This window comes from Parus major, chromosome 1A (assembly GCF_001522545.3).
Source record: "Parus major isolate Abel chromosome 1A, Parus_major1.1, whole genome shotgun sequence".
NCBI lineage: Eukaryota > Metazoa > Chordata > Aves > Passeriformes > Paridae > Parus > Parus major.
In genome coordinates, this window is record NC_031773.1 from 13,518,953 (window position 1) to 13,535,444 (window position 16,492).

At 40.7% G+C, this 16,492-nt stretch overlaps 1 protein-coding gene across 3 annotated transcripts in view; it reads right to left on the bottom strand.

Annotated features, from left to right (window-relative positions):
- LAMB4 (laminin subunit beta 4) overlaps positions 1–15,278 on the bottom strand; it is a 47,001-nt gene extending 31,723 nt beyond the window's left edge. The window contains exons 1-8 of one of the 3 annotated variants that reach the window (XM_033514803.1): positions 10,548–15,263; positions 8,917–8,979; positions 7,533–7,690; positions 4,329–4,464; positions 2,626–2,699; positions 1,804–1,992; positions 1,586–1,649; positions 828–1,042 (exon numbers count right to left, since the gene is read on the bottom strand). In XM_033514803.1, coding sequence (XP_033370694.1) covers positions 828–1,042; positions 1,586–1,649; positions 1,804–1,992; positions 2,626–2,699; positions 4,329–4,464; positions 7,533–7,690; positions 8,917–8,950 — 870 coding nt within the window. In that variant the 5' untranslated portion in view covers positions 8,951–8,979; positions 10,548–15,263. Of the gene's footprint in view, positions 1–827; positions 1,043–1,585; positions 1,650–1,803; positions 1,993–2,625; positions 2,700–4,328; positions 4,465–7,532; positions 7,691–8,916 lie in introns of all 3 variants that reach the window. The other 2 variants (XM_033514805.1, XM_033514804.1) reach the window with 2 other exon arrangements.
- Between the last annotated feature and the right edge of the window lie 1,214 nt (positions 15,279–16,492).

The following is a 16,492-nucleotide window of genomic DNA, read 5'->3' on the forward strand; positions in this document are numbered from 1 at the left end:
GAGGAGAGGAGAGGAGAGGAGAGGAGAGGAGAGGAGAGGAGAGGAGAGGGATATCTGCTTAAGATATGTCAGCAAGATCAGGAAAATTTTAAGCTCTTTGGCTCCCTCAGCTGACATAAACTTCAATTATTTGCGTAAAAGGTCTGGTGAATACCTGCAAACATTAACCAAATAGTTTTAAAGCTGCTGAGCAACATTTAGAAAAAAATTACTTACAGATATATCAAAGGAACCTTAAACATTTTATATTCTCTCTCCCCCTACGTGTATTCATAGTGAGATACATATTTTCCAGGAGGAAAAACTCTTGTTCCCAGAGGGAAAGAACTTGCAATCACATTCCTGGAATTTTTAATCCATTTTCATGGATTATTTCATTCTATTTTTCATAGCTCATCTATTTCATGGTTAGCTTTGCATTATCAACTATTTTTTGTGCCAATGCCTCCTCTCCCACTGCAGAGCCTCCAGGCCCAGCTGGAGTGTGGAATGCACCCAACAAGTGGCCATTCAAGTCTGCACATGCCATAGGCTACTTACTGCATTACATTTGCGCCATTACAGCTCTGGAATTTTGCTGCTATTATCAACATGTCTTGTCCCAGTTGCTTTTGAAACACCACAGTAGTGCCAACAAAGACAGTTTCTGTGCATTCCAGCCCTGGATTTTAAAGGAAGAGTCTGCACTGGAACGTTTAACTACTAGAAGTTGCAAATGGTCAATCCAAAGATTATCAGAGATACTCCTTCTGCTCTCTACCTCCATCTCTTACTCTTACAAAATAACAATCAAGCCTCCCCTTTTAGAGACAGAATTAAGGACACACCATCCCAGACTGATGGAAAACATCTCCCCGTAAGTTCTGCATGGAATCGCACTCGCTGGCATGGCCATTGCAAAAGCAGCTGCCCCGCACAACCATCTCATAGATGGCATAGTAGTACTTCTCAAGGGGATCACTGTGCCTCCTCCCAAGCAGAGCATCTCCAAGGGTGTGCAGTTTAGTAAAATTGATCCTTAGGTTTGTCAATGTAATGAGATCTGGAAGGAAAGGAGAGCAATCAGGAGCCAGAGTTCACTCTAAAATGAACAGTATGAAATCTTCAGCGTGAATCAGTCATCCAAGAATTTTCCTGTAGTGAAGAAATAATGAAAATTATTCACTATTGGGCAAGACCAGTAATGGCTACAGTAGCAGTGCAGGGACCCACTCCTGGCACACAGCGTTAACATGTAAGAGTTAGCATCCTGCTTGGTATGGCTCTGCATTTTCCCAGCCGCTGTCTTCATGGGTTCATGTGCATCTCTGGGACTGCTCTCAAAAAGCAGTGTGGATTGGGCCTGAATTCAGAGGGAAAGACAGTTTAGCTCCATGGATGTGCTCTGCAGAGCTTTGCTGTTTGCCCCCAGGGCTAGAGAACAAGACTGGCCCATTTAATTTAATAATACAATATCTCCCTAAGATCTTTAGGTACTTAATTTTCAACATCATTGACTTAACACCAGCTGAGCTGTTGGCCCTTTCAGCATACAAAACAAACAATACCAGCAAAGTGTCTCTGGACAAAACATGCAGGTCATTACCTTGGATATAAGGCACATGTGGATTTTCTATTTCAAAGTTGGGATCCAAAGCTTTTAAAACAACCTGCAAAACAAATCAATAAAGCTCTAGAGGTGGGATGAGCAGCCACCAAAGGGATCAAAGGATAGGCCTCTGCTTTTAGCAGACACAGACACAGACAAGAGACCTTCAGTTCCACACATGATTTGAACGTGTACAAACAGACACTTTACAGTACCTCGCCTTCAGTGGAGGGCTCGATGTCTGAATATCTTGAATCACAAACAACATCTCCAACACTTTTTGCTGGACCAGAAGAGATGTTGGGAAAAGAAGCAGCACAATCATGTGCAAAATATCTGAACACTTTCCAGGTCTGACCAAAATCAGCAGAGCGCTCAACCAGCATTGCTGCAGGCCGAAATGTCTGCAAGAAATATTTCAAGAAAATTTCAAGAATTCCCTAAGCAGGCATTAATAAGTCACCTCAGGGGTTGCTATATTGATATTCCCCTTTGAAGGATGCTAAAATTTGAGAGCTTATAGGCTTGTTACAGGTACTATGATGGTTACAGGGATCTCTGAAAAAGCTCATTAGAACCTCTCTCTAGCAAATGGGAAAGGTAACATTTCATATAGATACGTGATTACTTTCTAAGTAAGGAAGTTTACCATAACAATATAGGAATTTTGTACAAAAAAAAATTGTAATCATCTGGATCATAATAGATATACATAAGCTGAACTAAATGGAAAGAACAACTGCAGTTTAGATATGTCCTACATCTTTAGAGTTTAATTTTGCAAAGTATTTTTTCAGTTTTAATTCTTGGATTTATAGAAAATAGGACCAGAAGACACACAAATAAGAAACTGTTCATTCTATTCTCTGACCCTAAGGCAGGTTCAACTAAAATTTAACCATACTTGACAGGTGTTTATCTAACCTGTTCTTACAAACCTCTAAAGATGGAGTTTTCATTGCCTCTCTAAGCAATTTATTCCTGTGGTTAAGTAATTAGAATATAATATTGCATAAAAGCTCTGGTAAAAGATGTACCTTAAAGGTCAGGATAAGATGGCTGAACTGGAATAAAGTTTCTAGGTCCAATCTAATGCTGACGTGGTCAATGCCTGAAAAAAGAAGGACAATTAAGTGCACAGTTCATTTAAGGGGTTGCTCAGACAGTTTTCCCATTGTGGATTTAGAGATGCCCTTTCCAGCAGAGCAGCTAGACCCTTTAGGGCCTCCCCTGTACACAAAGCCATGCAGCTGGACTGCTCTCTCTGCAGCAATACGATGTGCTCCCTTCCTGGCACTGGTACCAGCAATGCTGCGTGTCACTGAGGCTGCAGGAGGTGGTTGAAGGTCCTGCTCACATAATTCAGGCTGTAAATGGTGGTCATGGTAGAGTTCTGGGTTTGTGTGTTTTTATATCCAGTTAGGTTTATTTTATAAAATCCGTTCATGTCATTTACTCATTTCTAAGAAAGAAAAAGAGAACTAATAAAATTAGGTGTTTTCTTCATGTTAAACAGAACCGTTACACCCTTCTATAATTCCAGATGTGAAATTTGTCATGAACAGAGCTACTGCGCCAGGCATCTTCTTTCCAAAAAAACAAATATGGAAAAAAACCACTCCAGAAATCACACATTCTCTGTAGAAAGTTGCAGGAGCTTAGCTGATATCCCCTTTGTGCACATCTACATGCACCATGTCAGGACTCTTACTGACCAGGCTGTGCATGAGACCTCATCCCAGAAGAAAGATAGAAAGAATAAAGAAAGCTCCTCTCATAGCTGGCCCCCAGGTTTATTGGCAGTGGTGTCCAAAGCCAGTGACAGATCCTTGCTAAACTCCATGAAAAAAACAAGGCTAATGGATTTTCAGCTGGATACTCAAAATAGAGGTAACATACTATCTTATTTCTCTATGCCTTTATTTTCAACCATTCAAATGTTTTTCACGTAATCACTGTATGTCAAATAAGACAGTCAATGTTATTCCTCTTAGCATGTCTTCCCAGAGAAGCTGTAAGAATACTATCTTCATCAATTCTGGGATTGCACACATCCTCAGCAAGTTGCAGAGGACACAAAGCCTAGTGTGCTGTTGACACATGTGAAGGATCAGTGGCCATGCAGAGGGACCTGGAAAAGCTCAAGATGTGGGCCCATGGGAGTCTGATGAGATTTGTCAAGGCCAAGTGCGAGGTGCTGCACCTGGGTTAGGACAACCCCCAGTATCAATACAAGCTGGGGGATTAAAACATCAGGAACAGCCCTGAAGGAAAGGAATTTGGGAGTATCAGAATGAGGGAGCTGATAGCCAGGATTTATTTAATTTTTCCTGAAATATTAGTGCTTTTAAAATAATTTTTTTTAAAATGGGTATTTGTGTTTTACACACTGTCTTTACGTTGCATCTGTAAGCAAATGTATATTTTGCCCCAAATGAAAATTTTCTGACAGGGCAGACAGCCTGTGGAAAATATATGGCTTTCATGTATAACCCAGCATTGCCACAGGTCCTCTGGACAGCTCTTGGAGGTTCTGAGCTTAAACTTGTCCATAGAAAAACAGACTTTCTGAAATCTTATCTTGCTACACACAAATGCGTTTAAATCACTCGGTATTACCTAATCAAAGAACAGATGCAGTTTTTTTTCATCTCTTCATGAAGACAACTTTGTGAGAGCCAATTATGTAAGGGAATCTCACAGTAACATTTTGCAGTAGTGTTTTCTCTAAGAAACTTACCATTTTCTGACTGCCACCATTTCTTTTTCCTTTCAGGCTCAAACGTTGTGATAACATTTTCGACCATGTGGCTGTTATGCTGGGTATAGGGATTATATGGGTATCTGGAATCACAGAGAAAGCACTTCTCTTCAGCCTACAAAATGAAATGAGCAGAATAAAAGCTTAATTTGGATCTCCAGCAAAAATTAAGTGGATGTACATATATTTATGCCATTGCAAGGCTTTAACCTGTCTTGTTTCTTTGAATGACTGCTCTTTTAATCACTCAGACTTTCCATATACAAGCCCAAGAGAACCAGCATATTCATGAAGCATGTACATATTAAGTGTTGGTCATGGTCTTCCCCAGATACTTAAAAAAAATTAGACTTTTTCAGTAGTGGAGAAGGGATCCCAGTAAGACCAGATAAAAGGTAAGTAGTTGCTTTGGGATGACACCACCACTTTGTGTCAGTGTCTTTTGAAGCATAGGGAAACTGGATAAGTTTAAAACCAATGCAAAGGAGGAAAATCAGGATAATCAATAGGATACAAGGGTCTTGTTTAAAAATGCTACAAGCAGAAGATGAAGGTAGTAATGATTAACCAATATCAGTTCTGAATGAGAGGCTTTGATAGTGAGGGCAAGAAGTTTCTGTTTAAGGTGATAAAATGCAGATTGAGTGGGAGACCAAGAAGAGGTGACAAGGTTAACATGCTGCATTGGGATAACATGTGCTGGGCCATATGGAGAGCCTGAGCAGCCATCACAGCCAGCAGGGCCCTGGGAAACTGTTCAACAGGGTGGGCAGGGGTGGATGCACTGGGCAGACTGACTCGAGGAGATTTGGGCAGAGCCTGAGTGTGAGGATGAGGGAATTAGCCACAGCAGAAGATGATGCCCAAGCTATGTGCCTGGCTGCTGGGGAATGTGGCAGGAAGAAGAAGGGATGACACAGCACCCCAGAGGGAGCTGAAGAAGGAGACATGAGTTCAGTGCTCATAGCTGGGAGGCTGAAAATGACCCAGAATGAAATGGGTAGAGAAGCACCCCTCTTGGCACACTCAGGATCCACAGAGAAGAATCAGGAGTAGTTTTAACATCTTTCCATTATGAAATCACCTGGGAATTATTTGCATTTAAATAAATGAAGAGATATAGATTTACAGGTATGGTATAATTCATGTATTTTAAACATGGTAATTATGTATTATATTCAGTCATTCTATGCTACACTTGACAAGTGTATGAATGCACATTTAAGAAGATGAGAGTGAAATTAAAAAATTGCTCTATCATCTCATTTCACAAAGCTCTGGTAAGGAGACCTCAGTCTGTTGAAGCAGTTGGAAGGACTGTGCACACCCACACTCTGGTTTCTATAGACATACAATAAGACATGGGGGCAACTTAAGGTTGTTCCATAAAAATCTGCTCCAAAAGACAAGTATGTGGATGTTCATGCCTGGCAGATCCCACTTGCCTCTGAATTGTTCAGCTTTATATTCTCCTCGACACTGAGTGCCCTGGCTTTTCCTTTCAAAACATGTGTAACTAGTAAATCCAATCATTTAGCTAAAACCCACTTAACCTATATTCTAAAAACAGCAAGACATATTAAAGACTAAAAATTATTTGTAGCACTTCTTTCCAAACACAAAGCAGTTGAATTTTATTTTTTTCCCCCATCTGAATCCCAGCTAAATCCTATCCAACCTTAGTAGCTTGGCACGTTGACTAATACCCACTTTCATGAGTAAGGTTTGCTTTTATGAAGCCTGACACAGGTCATCAGGAGGGGAACTGGGAGAGGAAGAACTTTGGTCTACAAGATGCAAGATGCAAAACTTCCTGGTCTGCCTCCAGCAAAGAATTCAAAATGTGCTGGTGAGAAAGCAAATTGAAAGCGAAGTGGGACTCTGATGCACTGTAGGTGACAACACATTTAAGGCAAACTGATGGAACAGAACACATTGCCAGAGCATCATCTCTCTCCCCCAAGCTCTGCAAAGCACCAGAATTTGTAGTTTTCACCCTCTTCATGAGATAACAGCCAGGGGTCAAGATATGCTGAAGCAGAAATCACAGGGATTATTGCAGAACAGCTGCTTCTTTTCATGAGTCTGTATTTACATAATTCAAAGGATAAGTACAGGCAAGTGAAAATATGAATTTTTTATTGCTCTTTGATCTCCCCCTAGAAACCACGAGTAAAAGGCAATCATCCAACTTTAAGGCCATAAAGATGATTCAGGCTATTTCAACAAAGGAAAGAGATATTTACATTTTGAGAGACATTTTGCAGAAAACTGTTGATACAATGTGCAACTTGGAACAGTTCTTGGTTCCATGTCCATACTTTACTCTGCAGATGTGTCACAACATTAAGCTAGAAGGTCATGAACTGTAATTATTTTCAATTGCTTGTAAATTAAGCTGTATTTTAACTTCCTCTTCAGCCTAGGCTGTTATTTAGTGAAAATATTTCTATTTGTGACAATTTATTAGCTCAGTGTGGCCAAGTCCTCCAGGATGTACAACAGAGGAATCCTCATTTCTGCACACCTTCCATATACCCAGTGCTTCCCCCTCATCATTGCAGCCAGGGAATGAGAAGCACCCCTCTGATCAGACACATTTTGGATCTGCTGACCCACCCACACAGCCAAAACCTGGACCACAGAATTAGGTCTTCGCTTTTCAGAAGCAGCTTTCTGCTTTCAGCAACACTGGCCTTATTTCAGATCAAAAGATAGGAGAGTGTATGGTGTGAATCTCTTCACAGGCTGCCTCAACGCCATATGAACATGTCCTCCAGAGAAGGTCCTGCAGCCTCTGGGACTCCACTCCCCCTGCACTCACACACACAGACCATGGGCTTCACCTCTGGGGCCTGAGTGGGAAGAGAACTTGTGGAGCAAAGCTCCTTCAGAAATCCCTGTGCTCAATCTCTCTGCATCTCAGGGATGTTTCTCCCCCTTGAGAAGATATACATCACTGTGGGGGCTGTTTGCTGCCAAACCTTCCATATGTGTTGCAGTGAGGCACAGCCTTCCACCAGACTTAGTGTCACACTGTCTGATAATTATTCAGATAACTCCCACAGGAACTTCTTAGCCTGGGCAAATTCCGTGTACAAATGAGAATATGGTTAGTAGGAAGAGTGAGAATATGGTTAGTAAGAAGAGTTCAGTTTATTAAAAGAGAAAGAGCAAACCAACCTCTAGGTAGCCTATAATGCAGTACTTCTGAGGGCTGTTCATCCCACAGGTTGATGAGGCTGTCAGTTGCTTGCTGCGGCCCTGGAGAAGGTCCCCAAGGGCTGGGTGGCAGGACCCAGCATCACAGTCATGCTGTGCATGCTGGGGTGTTATCAGCACTGAACATAAAAGAAGATCAAAGAAAGATTAAATTGTTTTGTATAGCCAGCGGTACTATCCAGACAAAATCAGTTAAATCCCAGCACATTGAGCAAACTCAGTTATCCTTTGCCTGTACCCCTTTTGTCCTTACTTATAAGTTTCTTAAAGAGCTTCAGTAATGAATGCACCTGCTGCAAAATAATCATAAAAAATATAGCTAGTATATTGCAAATCTATGCTAAAACTTAATTTTTCAGCACATTATTCAGAAAAAATGCCAATCTGCCATGAGCAATAATTTATTATGCTTCCCGCCCTGATATACTCATTGCCAGCAATCCTACAAAGGAACAGTGAGCATTTCAATTGACTCTGTGAATAGAGACAGATTTTAATTAATTCCACTTATTTCCATTGATTTCCAAGTTATAATGGTGGAAATGAGACCAGGATTGAGACCAGGATTGCCATCAGGAGTCCCTCAGATTTTCTTTTAATTTGCAATGAATCCCTAGTTCAGTGTCAGAACCCTCTCAGACTCCATGGAGTGGCCATTAATAAATAAACAGAGTAATTCTGAATTCTCTTAATAATTGCAGGACTTTTTGTTTGTATTGCCTGAAACAACTTTCAGTATCTTCCCCATTATATTAAGACTTCCCTTACAGGGTTTTTTCTTTTAAACAAGTTCTGTCCTGAAACTCTGAAAAGGAATGGGTACCTTGGAGGCTGTATCTGTTCAGCTTTACTTGGCTCAACTTGTTAGAAAAGGTGCAGTTAAAAAAACCCAACAACTGATACTTTGAAGGTTCCACAGAAAACTAGAAACACAACTACAACAGTAAAAATACAGCATTCTATATCTAGATTTCAGTCTATGACTCAGGCTGTAATTCAGATGATGAGTGACACTTGACTCCTTAGGTGTAAATCAGTGCCTGTTTAGTTAACCTGCTCTTTTCAGTTATACCTATCCATGCTCATTATTCATAAGCAGATGTTGATTTCCCCTTTCAGGACCTGAATCAGACTCAATCACAACATGCACGTTTTCTTTGTACTTAAAGGTTTCATATCACTCGTAGGTCCCTCACTGGCAGGAGAGTGGGGAATAAGGATTCACTGTCATGTGTTTCTCAACAGCATTTTCCTAAAAGATGTGCTTTGACAAAATCTTGGAGAGGTATGTAAATCATGATAAAATTTCAAAATTGGCCTGAGTAACTGTAGCATCTGTACTTACTGAGGTGTAACAGGATGGCCAGCCCCAGCTTCATGCCTCCCCATCAAACTGTGACTGGTACTGCTGCAAGAGAAAAACTAGTCCATCACTTGGTGCTCCCTCTCATTAGGGCACACAGGTGTACCCAGAACCAGCCTTTAGTAAAGGGACAGAGATGTAATAAAAATATAAAGACTAAAAGGAAACCCTGGCTTTGGTTTAGTTGTAGAAAAAAAAATCCCATGATGATTTGGCACTGAAACTGGCATGAAAGCAGAGGAGCACTTCACAAGGGCTTTCAGAGTAGACTGTGAAAACATACTCACACTTAGTGTAAAATATAACCAGAATGCTATCAGATAAATATTGTAGTATTCAAATAAAAGCAGCTCAATTCTAAGTATATTCAGCAGGGCTGTTTGCAGAGATCTAGCTCTTTTTCTGGAGGTTCTTGTTTGATTTCATTAACTTAAAACATAGTCAGAATCCTAATGAAGATGCCTCTGAGAAATGCCTGATGTCAGGTGCTATAAATTTTGTCAAAGACATGACATTAAGTGCATCTTAAGGTGTAGTGAAGAAAACCAGGTAATATCAGCATCAGTGCAAAAAACTTATACAGGAGAGCCTCAGTATGAGTCCAAGAGAGGTTGATTATGGCATTGTGGCATCCTTCCTCTTCCTATTTACCTGAAGGAAAGTGAAACTTGCCAACACAAAACTTGTGTTGGAAAAACAAAATGCAGCCATGGGTATAAAAGACAATCCAGCATCCTGCCACCAAGTAGAACTCCCAAACCAAACCTGCCCCTGTCTTTGCATCTTTCATCTCCTTCTCCACCGGGGCTGGTGTGCCCTGAAACAGTTCCAGCTGCTGGGGCATCCCTGTATGAGCATGCCCCAAGCACCACTTCCCAGCTGTGTTCTTGTTCCTCACCTTCACACAGCCATCACTGTACTGAGTGAGCTTAAATGAAATACACCCCCAGAGTAGTGGGAACATAAACAAAAGCACTTCAGATGTTACAGGCTCCATGTGGGCTTGGTGCACACAGCTCTATACAGCACATGGCGCAACAGCTGTACTTAGATGAATACTTCAGCAGGGAAAGCTAGCAAGAGTCACCAGGCTTTCATGCTGCTACAGCTACTCTCACCTGCCACAACCACAGAGAGCCTGGCATGTGACAGGGAGGTGATGCTGGTGAGAATCCATGCAGCTGTGCCTCGCTCCCTGGCTACAGAGAGATCTGGCCACAGATCCACTGTCCGAGGCAAAGTTGAGCAAATATTTTCCTCCTGTGTTGGACTTTAAATTTTATACTCTGTCAGAAAAATGGACAGACTCAGAGATGATTTAAGATGCAATCACTGTGGCAGCACTGTAGTGAAATACAGGTGCCCATGGTGAGTGATCTTGGCAGGTACACATACAATTCCTACCCTAACACTGTGACATGTAATACCAGTGATATTCTCTAAACCTGACTTTCTTAAACAGAGAAACAAGGACCAGAAAAACCCCAACATACTTTGGTTCCATTCTTAACAGGAAAATTAAATACTGAAGAAGTCTTACCTGGGTTCCAGGCAGCCAAGTGTCGCAGCTGGGAATGAACAGAGCTGAGTGAGGGAAGCAAGAAAAGGCATACCTGTGCACTTCAGCTGGAGAAGACAGCACGTCCCCCGAGGCACCAAGGTGTAGATGAGAATGAGACCCAGCCTGCTACCTGTCAAAAGCTTGATTTGTGAACTCTTTCTGCTTCTGGCATCAGCAAATATATTCATTGAAAGACAATTGTGACAGGTTAAGTTCATGGCAGAAAAAGTTCATGCAACTGAAAACAGAAGGCTGAGATTCTTAAAACGCTGGCAAAGAACACTTTGTCTGTTGTTTAATTAAACATCTGTTCAGTTGGTCTTGAAACCAAACATCAAAGTCTTTATAGCTAGTTAACATCAGAAGTCTTGTGGCTCTGGATTATCTGAGCATGGGCTAAAAAGGATAACTCCTCACAGCAGGAGTGTGAATGGTCTGGAGGGCTGTTTGGGGTTCTGAGGTGACTGTAAACATGCCTGCCAGACAGCTGTGATTGCACTTCTGTAAATATATTGAGCCAAATCTGAAACAGTTCAAACTCTGGATCATCAGTGTGAGCGCTAGCTTTTTCTCAATCTAAAACTGAAGACAACAGGGCAACTTGAGTATTGTCTTGGCATTTCAGCACAAGTTTGGCTGTCCCCAGCAGCAAGCACAGACCAGGGATTGATGTGTGGGGTACAGCATGGTCATGGGCAAAACAGTGATGGAGCAGCCATGAAATGGTGTTCAACAGCTCAAGCACAGAGCTGGCCACTGTTTTCTGGTGTCTTTGTTGAAATGTGTGACTGTGATTACAGTTTACACAATGTCAGGTTACCTTGATACACAATTTTAGAGATGACATATTTTACCCTCTGACTATTTGTAAGGCTTAATTCATGATAGTCTGTCAAGTATCATCACACATCCTTAAACAGAAGGCTTTCTATGTGAGCAAAATATGTTTTACAAATTAATCACTGCCTTTTCTTTTGGTTGTTCCTATTCCTTTGGAAAAAAAAGACGTGTTCTCTCATCCTACTGCAGTGCTCAGTACCAGCGTCCTCTGCAATTCTTATGATTGTTAACTCTAGCAGATATAATTCTTATACTTAAATTTTTTGAAATTATTTTCCTGAAATGCATGTGGAAATTACTTGTGACTTTTTTTCAGGCCAATTTAATCTGCATTTGGTTTGCACTTATGCATGATTAATTATTGTAGATTGTTTATACTTAGGGGTTTTGGTATTAGGAAAAAGACTAAATGATATATTAAGATATTAGTTTTACCTTTTATGTGCAAACTGTATGTCAAATGTTGCCTGAAAGAGACACATATAAGTGAAGAAAGTATTATTACTATGATGCTACTAATTTATAAAATAGTTGACATTTTATTAGCATATTTTGTGGGGAATTCAGAATTTGTTACAGAAAAGTTATGTGAGAAGTAAATATCAAGGAAGATTTATTTGCAGAGTATAACCAGTCTTGTGTTCAGATTTATGTAGGACCCCAAGCAAGAAGGATGTTTTAAACTGCTTGAGGCAGGGATTAAGAAACTTCTTTCTTGCTTCTTTAATCTCTGCACTGGTAAAGGATCTGGATTTATAATGCATCACTCGTCCCATGCTGGCTGCAGGGTAGATAGCACTGGTGTGTGATTTTTCAAGTCATCACAGGTCCAAGGGCTGTCATTGCTTAGGCCCAAGGCATATCCTCAGTACACACAAAGGATGGGAATTTCTAGCATTGCAGCATATATTCCCTTCACAGACATCAATCAGCAGTGAGGGAAGAGGCAGGAGTAGAGCCACCACTTTAAATTTTCAATAAGAAATAAAATTATTTGAGTCTAGGATTATTCTTACTGTGTGAAAGTAAGAAAAAAAAAAGGTAAGTATTTAATCTAAACAAATCACTTGGGCTTCCTTCATGTCAATGGAGAAAGACAGGGAACCCTACAGAGTTAATGCCACCACCTCCTTTAGACACCTTAAAGAGATAAATCCCCTTTTGGACGTATCTGCTGTTTTATTTTGGTTATGGGAAGCTCAGCTCCTTAGTTAAGGACAGATGTATTTTATTGCTGTATTTTAAGCAACTAAACTCCACTGAGATGAATCCTACCCATGGCCAAAACTTTAAACAAAATCTAATGGTCTGAAAATCAAAATGATCTTCCTAAATTTCTCTCTCCCCTCTTTTGTTTCTGCACTCATTTCTTCAAGACTGTCTTATGCCTAAAGTACAATTTCTCAAAGGCAAAGACTGGGTTTTTTGTGGTTTTACATACTGGGAGAATGTAGCACTGAATATCAAAACCAGAATGAATTGTAAGTTTACAATCGTGTAAGAGAAGGGGTTTTTTTCATAAATCTGTTCAAGAGAGAGTTGAGGACAGCAGAGGGATATGCTACAGAATTCAGACATGATGGGAGAGAAAGGCTACCCCTCAGCCTCTTTGCCTCCACACCCCACTGCCTGACTGCTCCTCCATATTGTGCATCCTGGAGGAAGCACCTACTTTTAAACTTGTGTTTAATAAATATTTTTAAAGAGCTTTTCCACAATTCAAAAGGATGTCAAGTCCATGTGTAATTTATGAGCAGTTTCTTCTTTTTCTTACAGTCACAATACCCCACAGTGCCCTTCACTTTTTGTGTGCAAGTTTGAAGTCTTGATTTTCCACCACAAACAAGAAATGCAGCTTCAACTCGAATATTATCTCCCTGTCAGGCACAGAGTTGCTGATAGTAGTAATCATCACTAAAGACTGTCCTGGTTTCAGCCAGGACAGGTTAATTTTTTGCAGTAGCTGGGAGGGTACATGGCCAGGACCCTGATACTATTCAATACCAGCTCGGGTCATTGCTAGGGGCAGGAGATGGGAACTCTCTTTCCTTCCAATGAAGTAATCATGGCAGGGAGAATCCCTCCAGCATTGTTTATTTGTCAAGGGGTCCATGGTGAGCATTTTTGCAGGTGAATCACTGCCTCTTTTGTACACCTCTGTTGTTAATATTGTTGCTCTTACTCTTGGTTTTCTTATCTCATTGCTGTTTCCAGTAAATTGTTCTTATTTCAACCCCTTGCCTTTGTGCCTCCAATTGGAGGGGTGGGGAGAGGGAAGCAGCACTGTGGTTTTAGCAGGAGTACCTGACTGGAGAATAACATTCCTGAAGCACAACAAAGATGGTGTATTTATTTTAAAATACCAGTGTGATTTTAAAAGTGCTAGTCAAGCTACATGTGTTCAAGATACAATGTTTCATGTTATTTCCTAAAGTCCTGACACTTCCCTGCTGGCAGTAGGACTGGGAGGATGTTCTCATCCTGAAATCTGTCACATGCCCTGTCGCATTCTCATGTTAAGTTTACTCAGTGAGTTCATGCAGTACAACTGGAGGAGACTCTTTCAAGGGAACCTTCTCATAACAATAAAAAAGGACTTGATTTTTTTTATTTTTCATTGCTTTTTCTGGCCTATTAATCAGAAATAGTTATTCTCCCTAAATTTAAGAGAAAAAAAAATGGATTAATGCACATGAAAGCTTAGCAGAGAGAACTGGAAAGAAAAAAGAAGAGGAATATGCTATTGCAACATTAAACATGAAGCTTCTCACCGGAAAGCTCTTTGCACCACTGTATCTGTTATTAGGGCATTACAGTGCTCTTATTCTGCTAATGGTCTCTGTACTGCTGAAAATGCTAAGAAAAGATTGTCCTATTTTTATTTGTCCAAATTTGTGGCCATGTCCTGTTTTATGTCCCTATTATTAGATTTTCCATTCATGTCAGCCTAAATTGTCCTAAGTATTTTTCTCTAGGTTCAAGTAAATTCCTTTGAAAAGGTTGAATTGATGTTATTTAGAAATTATCTTGAAAAATATATTAAATATATAAAATTATCTCAGAAAATCTCTCTGGCTCCTGAGGAATCCCTGGCCCACTGGCTTAGAAACATTTTCTTATCAATGTCAAAACCTTCCATACTATGGTCTGTTTGAGAACTCAGATGCTTGGGGGGTTTTATTGGCAGGGGATGGGGGTGGGGAGGGGGATGGGAGACAATGACAATGACTGAATAAACAGAAATCAGAAGCCAAGAGACCACAACTTAAAAATGAATCAAAGGAAAAACAGCTCCCTGAAAAAACCCTAGGAAATTGAGATCACCAGGTGGAGAACTTGACAGAAGGGTGACAGCTTCAGTTTGAGAAGTGCAAACAGCAGAGAGGTCATGTCCACTGGAGGACAACAGCAGTGACAGCAGCAGCAAGAGCATTCACTGCAGAGCTACCAGAGCTCAGTGCTTAAAGAGTTCCCATGGAGCCACTGGATCTGGTTCTCCAGTCAGAAGCACAAAGTGAAATCAGCTTTTCCACCCTCCTGGGAGGCACCTAAACTACTGGTCTCTGAAATGAAAGAATTCTGCCCTCATAGTTTCTCTTTATTTTTTTTTTACAAGGACTTCAAAATTAAATATTATATTTCAGATTGACATGGACTAAAACAATTTAGGTTCATTTATATTCATTTTGGTTAGTAAAGGTGAGATGGACTGAAATAACTTTTCTTTCTCCTTATTTCATTGTCTGGAAGAAATGGTTTCTTTCTCATATAATTGGAAAAATAAAAGTAGCACATATCACTAAAAGACAGAAAAAACACAACTAGGCTGAAATTAATAAATCTTCAGAAATATGCAGAAGCTTCAGAAAGATCTGTCTGCACAGAGAAATTACTGATAAATCTGATGTTACCAACACCTATGACAGGCATGGTGTCTGGCTGTGCACCACTACAGCGTCCTCACACAGCCCTTCTCCTGTGGTCACCCACAAGGTCCCTGGTTGCAGAAGACAGTGAGAACAGAGCAGACAGGACTCAGATGATCCTGAGGTCTTGGCAATATAAAGAGCTAAACTGACATTTTGGAGATGCTTAATTTTTAGTCCCAAATGAACTTTGATTCAATGAGGTATTCCAGAGGTATCAGTCAGTGGGACCATGGTGCTGATAATGCCAGGGTTGTGGGTTCAATCCCCATATGTGCCATCCACTTAAAAGCTGAACTTGATGATCCTTCTGAGTCCCTTCTAACTCAGACTATTCTGAGATTCTGTGAAATCTACCAACATATGCATGCTAATTACCTAACAACATAACAGAATGATGGCTAGCTATCAGCTGTTTAGTTTTAACTGCATCTATCCTGTAACATCTGGAATCTGTACAAACACAGGAAGCATCACACAGAAATCATACATAAGTGAGAATAATAATTAGATTTTGTCATGGACCCTAATGATATAACCAGCATAACAGTAGCACAGCCAGAACACTGCCTGCTAGTAAGCTGGTAACTGGTGGACAGATTTATATATCTTCCCCAGGATCAAGAATATATAAGCTCTGCTTTCTCTCAAGTATTTAATTGTACCAGATGGAAGAAAGTGGAAAAAATTTGTCTTACTTCACTTTGCTGGTCTCTTGTCAGATGAAAGGAAAAGTAATGTCACCACCAGGAGGGAGCAGCTGGGTATGATGGAAACCCAGCCAAGCACAGAAAATGCTAGCAGCAAAGCTGGAGAAGGAAATGCTTCTTGCTTTCAAAAGCCATTATTGAAGCAGTTCCTTTTCATCAGAAGGAGGCAGGAAGCAATCTTTCCCCTGCTGACCACCTGTGTGGAGGACAGTGCCAAGGTCCTGGCAGCACGGTCAAGGGAGTAGGTGCCTGTGAACCCTGAGCCAGATGGCACTTCAGGGTCTCTGCTACATCTCACAGGGTAAGTAGTCTGCAACAGAAAATAGAAAAGGACCAGAGCTTTGGGGAAGTGAGGATCAATTTGAAACTGGGGAGAGGGCGGAGAAGCAGCTGATTCAGGTACCCTGGCAGCAAAAAGATTTAATATTTTGAGAAGGTTGACAGGTAATCATAGAGACATAGACTGGGAAAGGAAGACGTGAAGAGAGCTGGGCAGGGGATTACAGAGAATATGTTCAAAG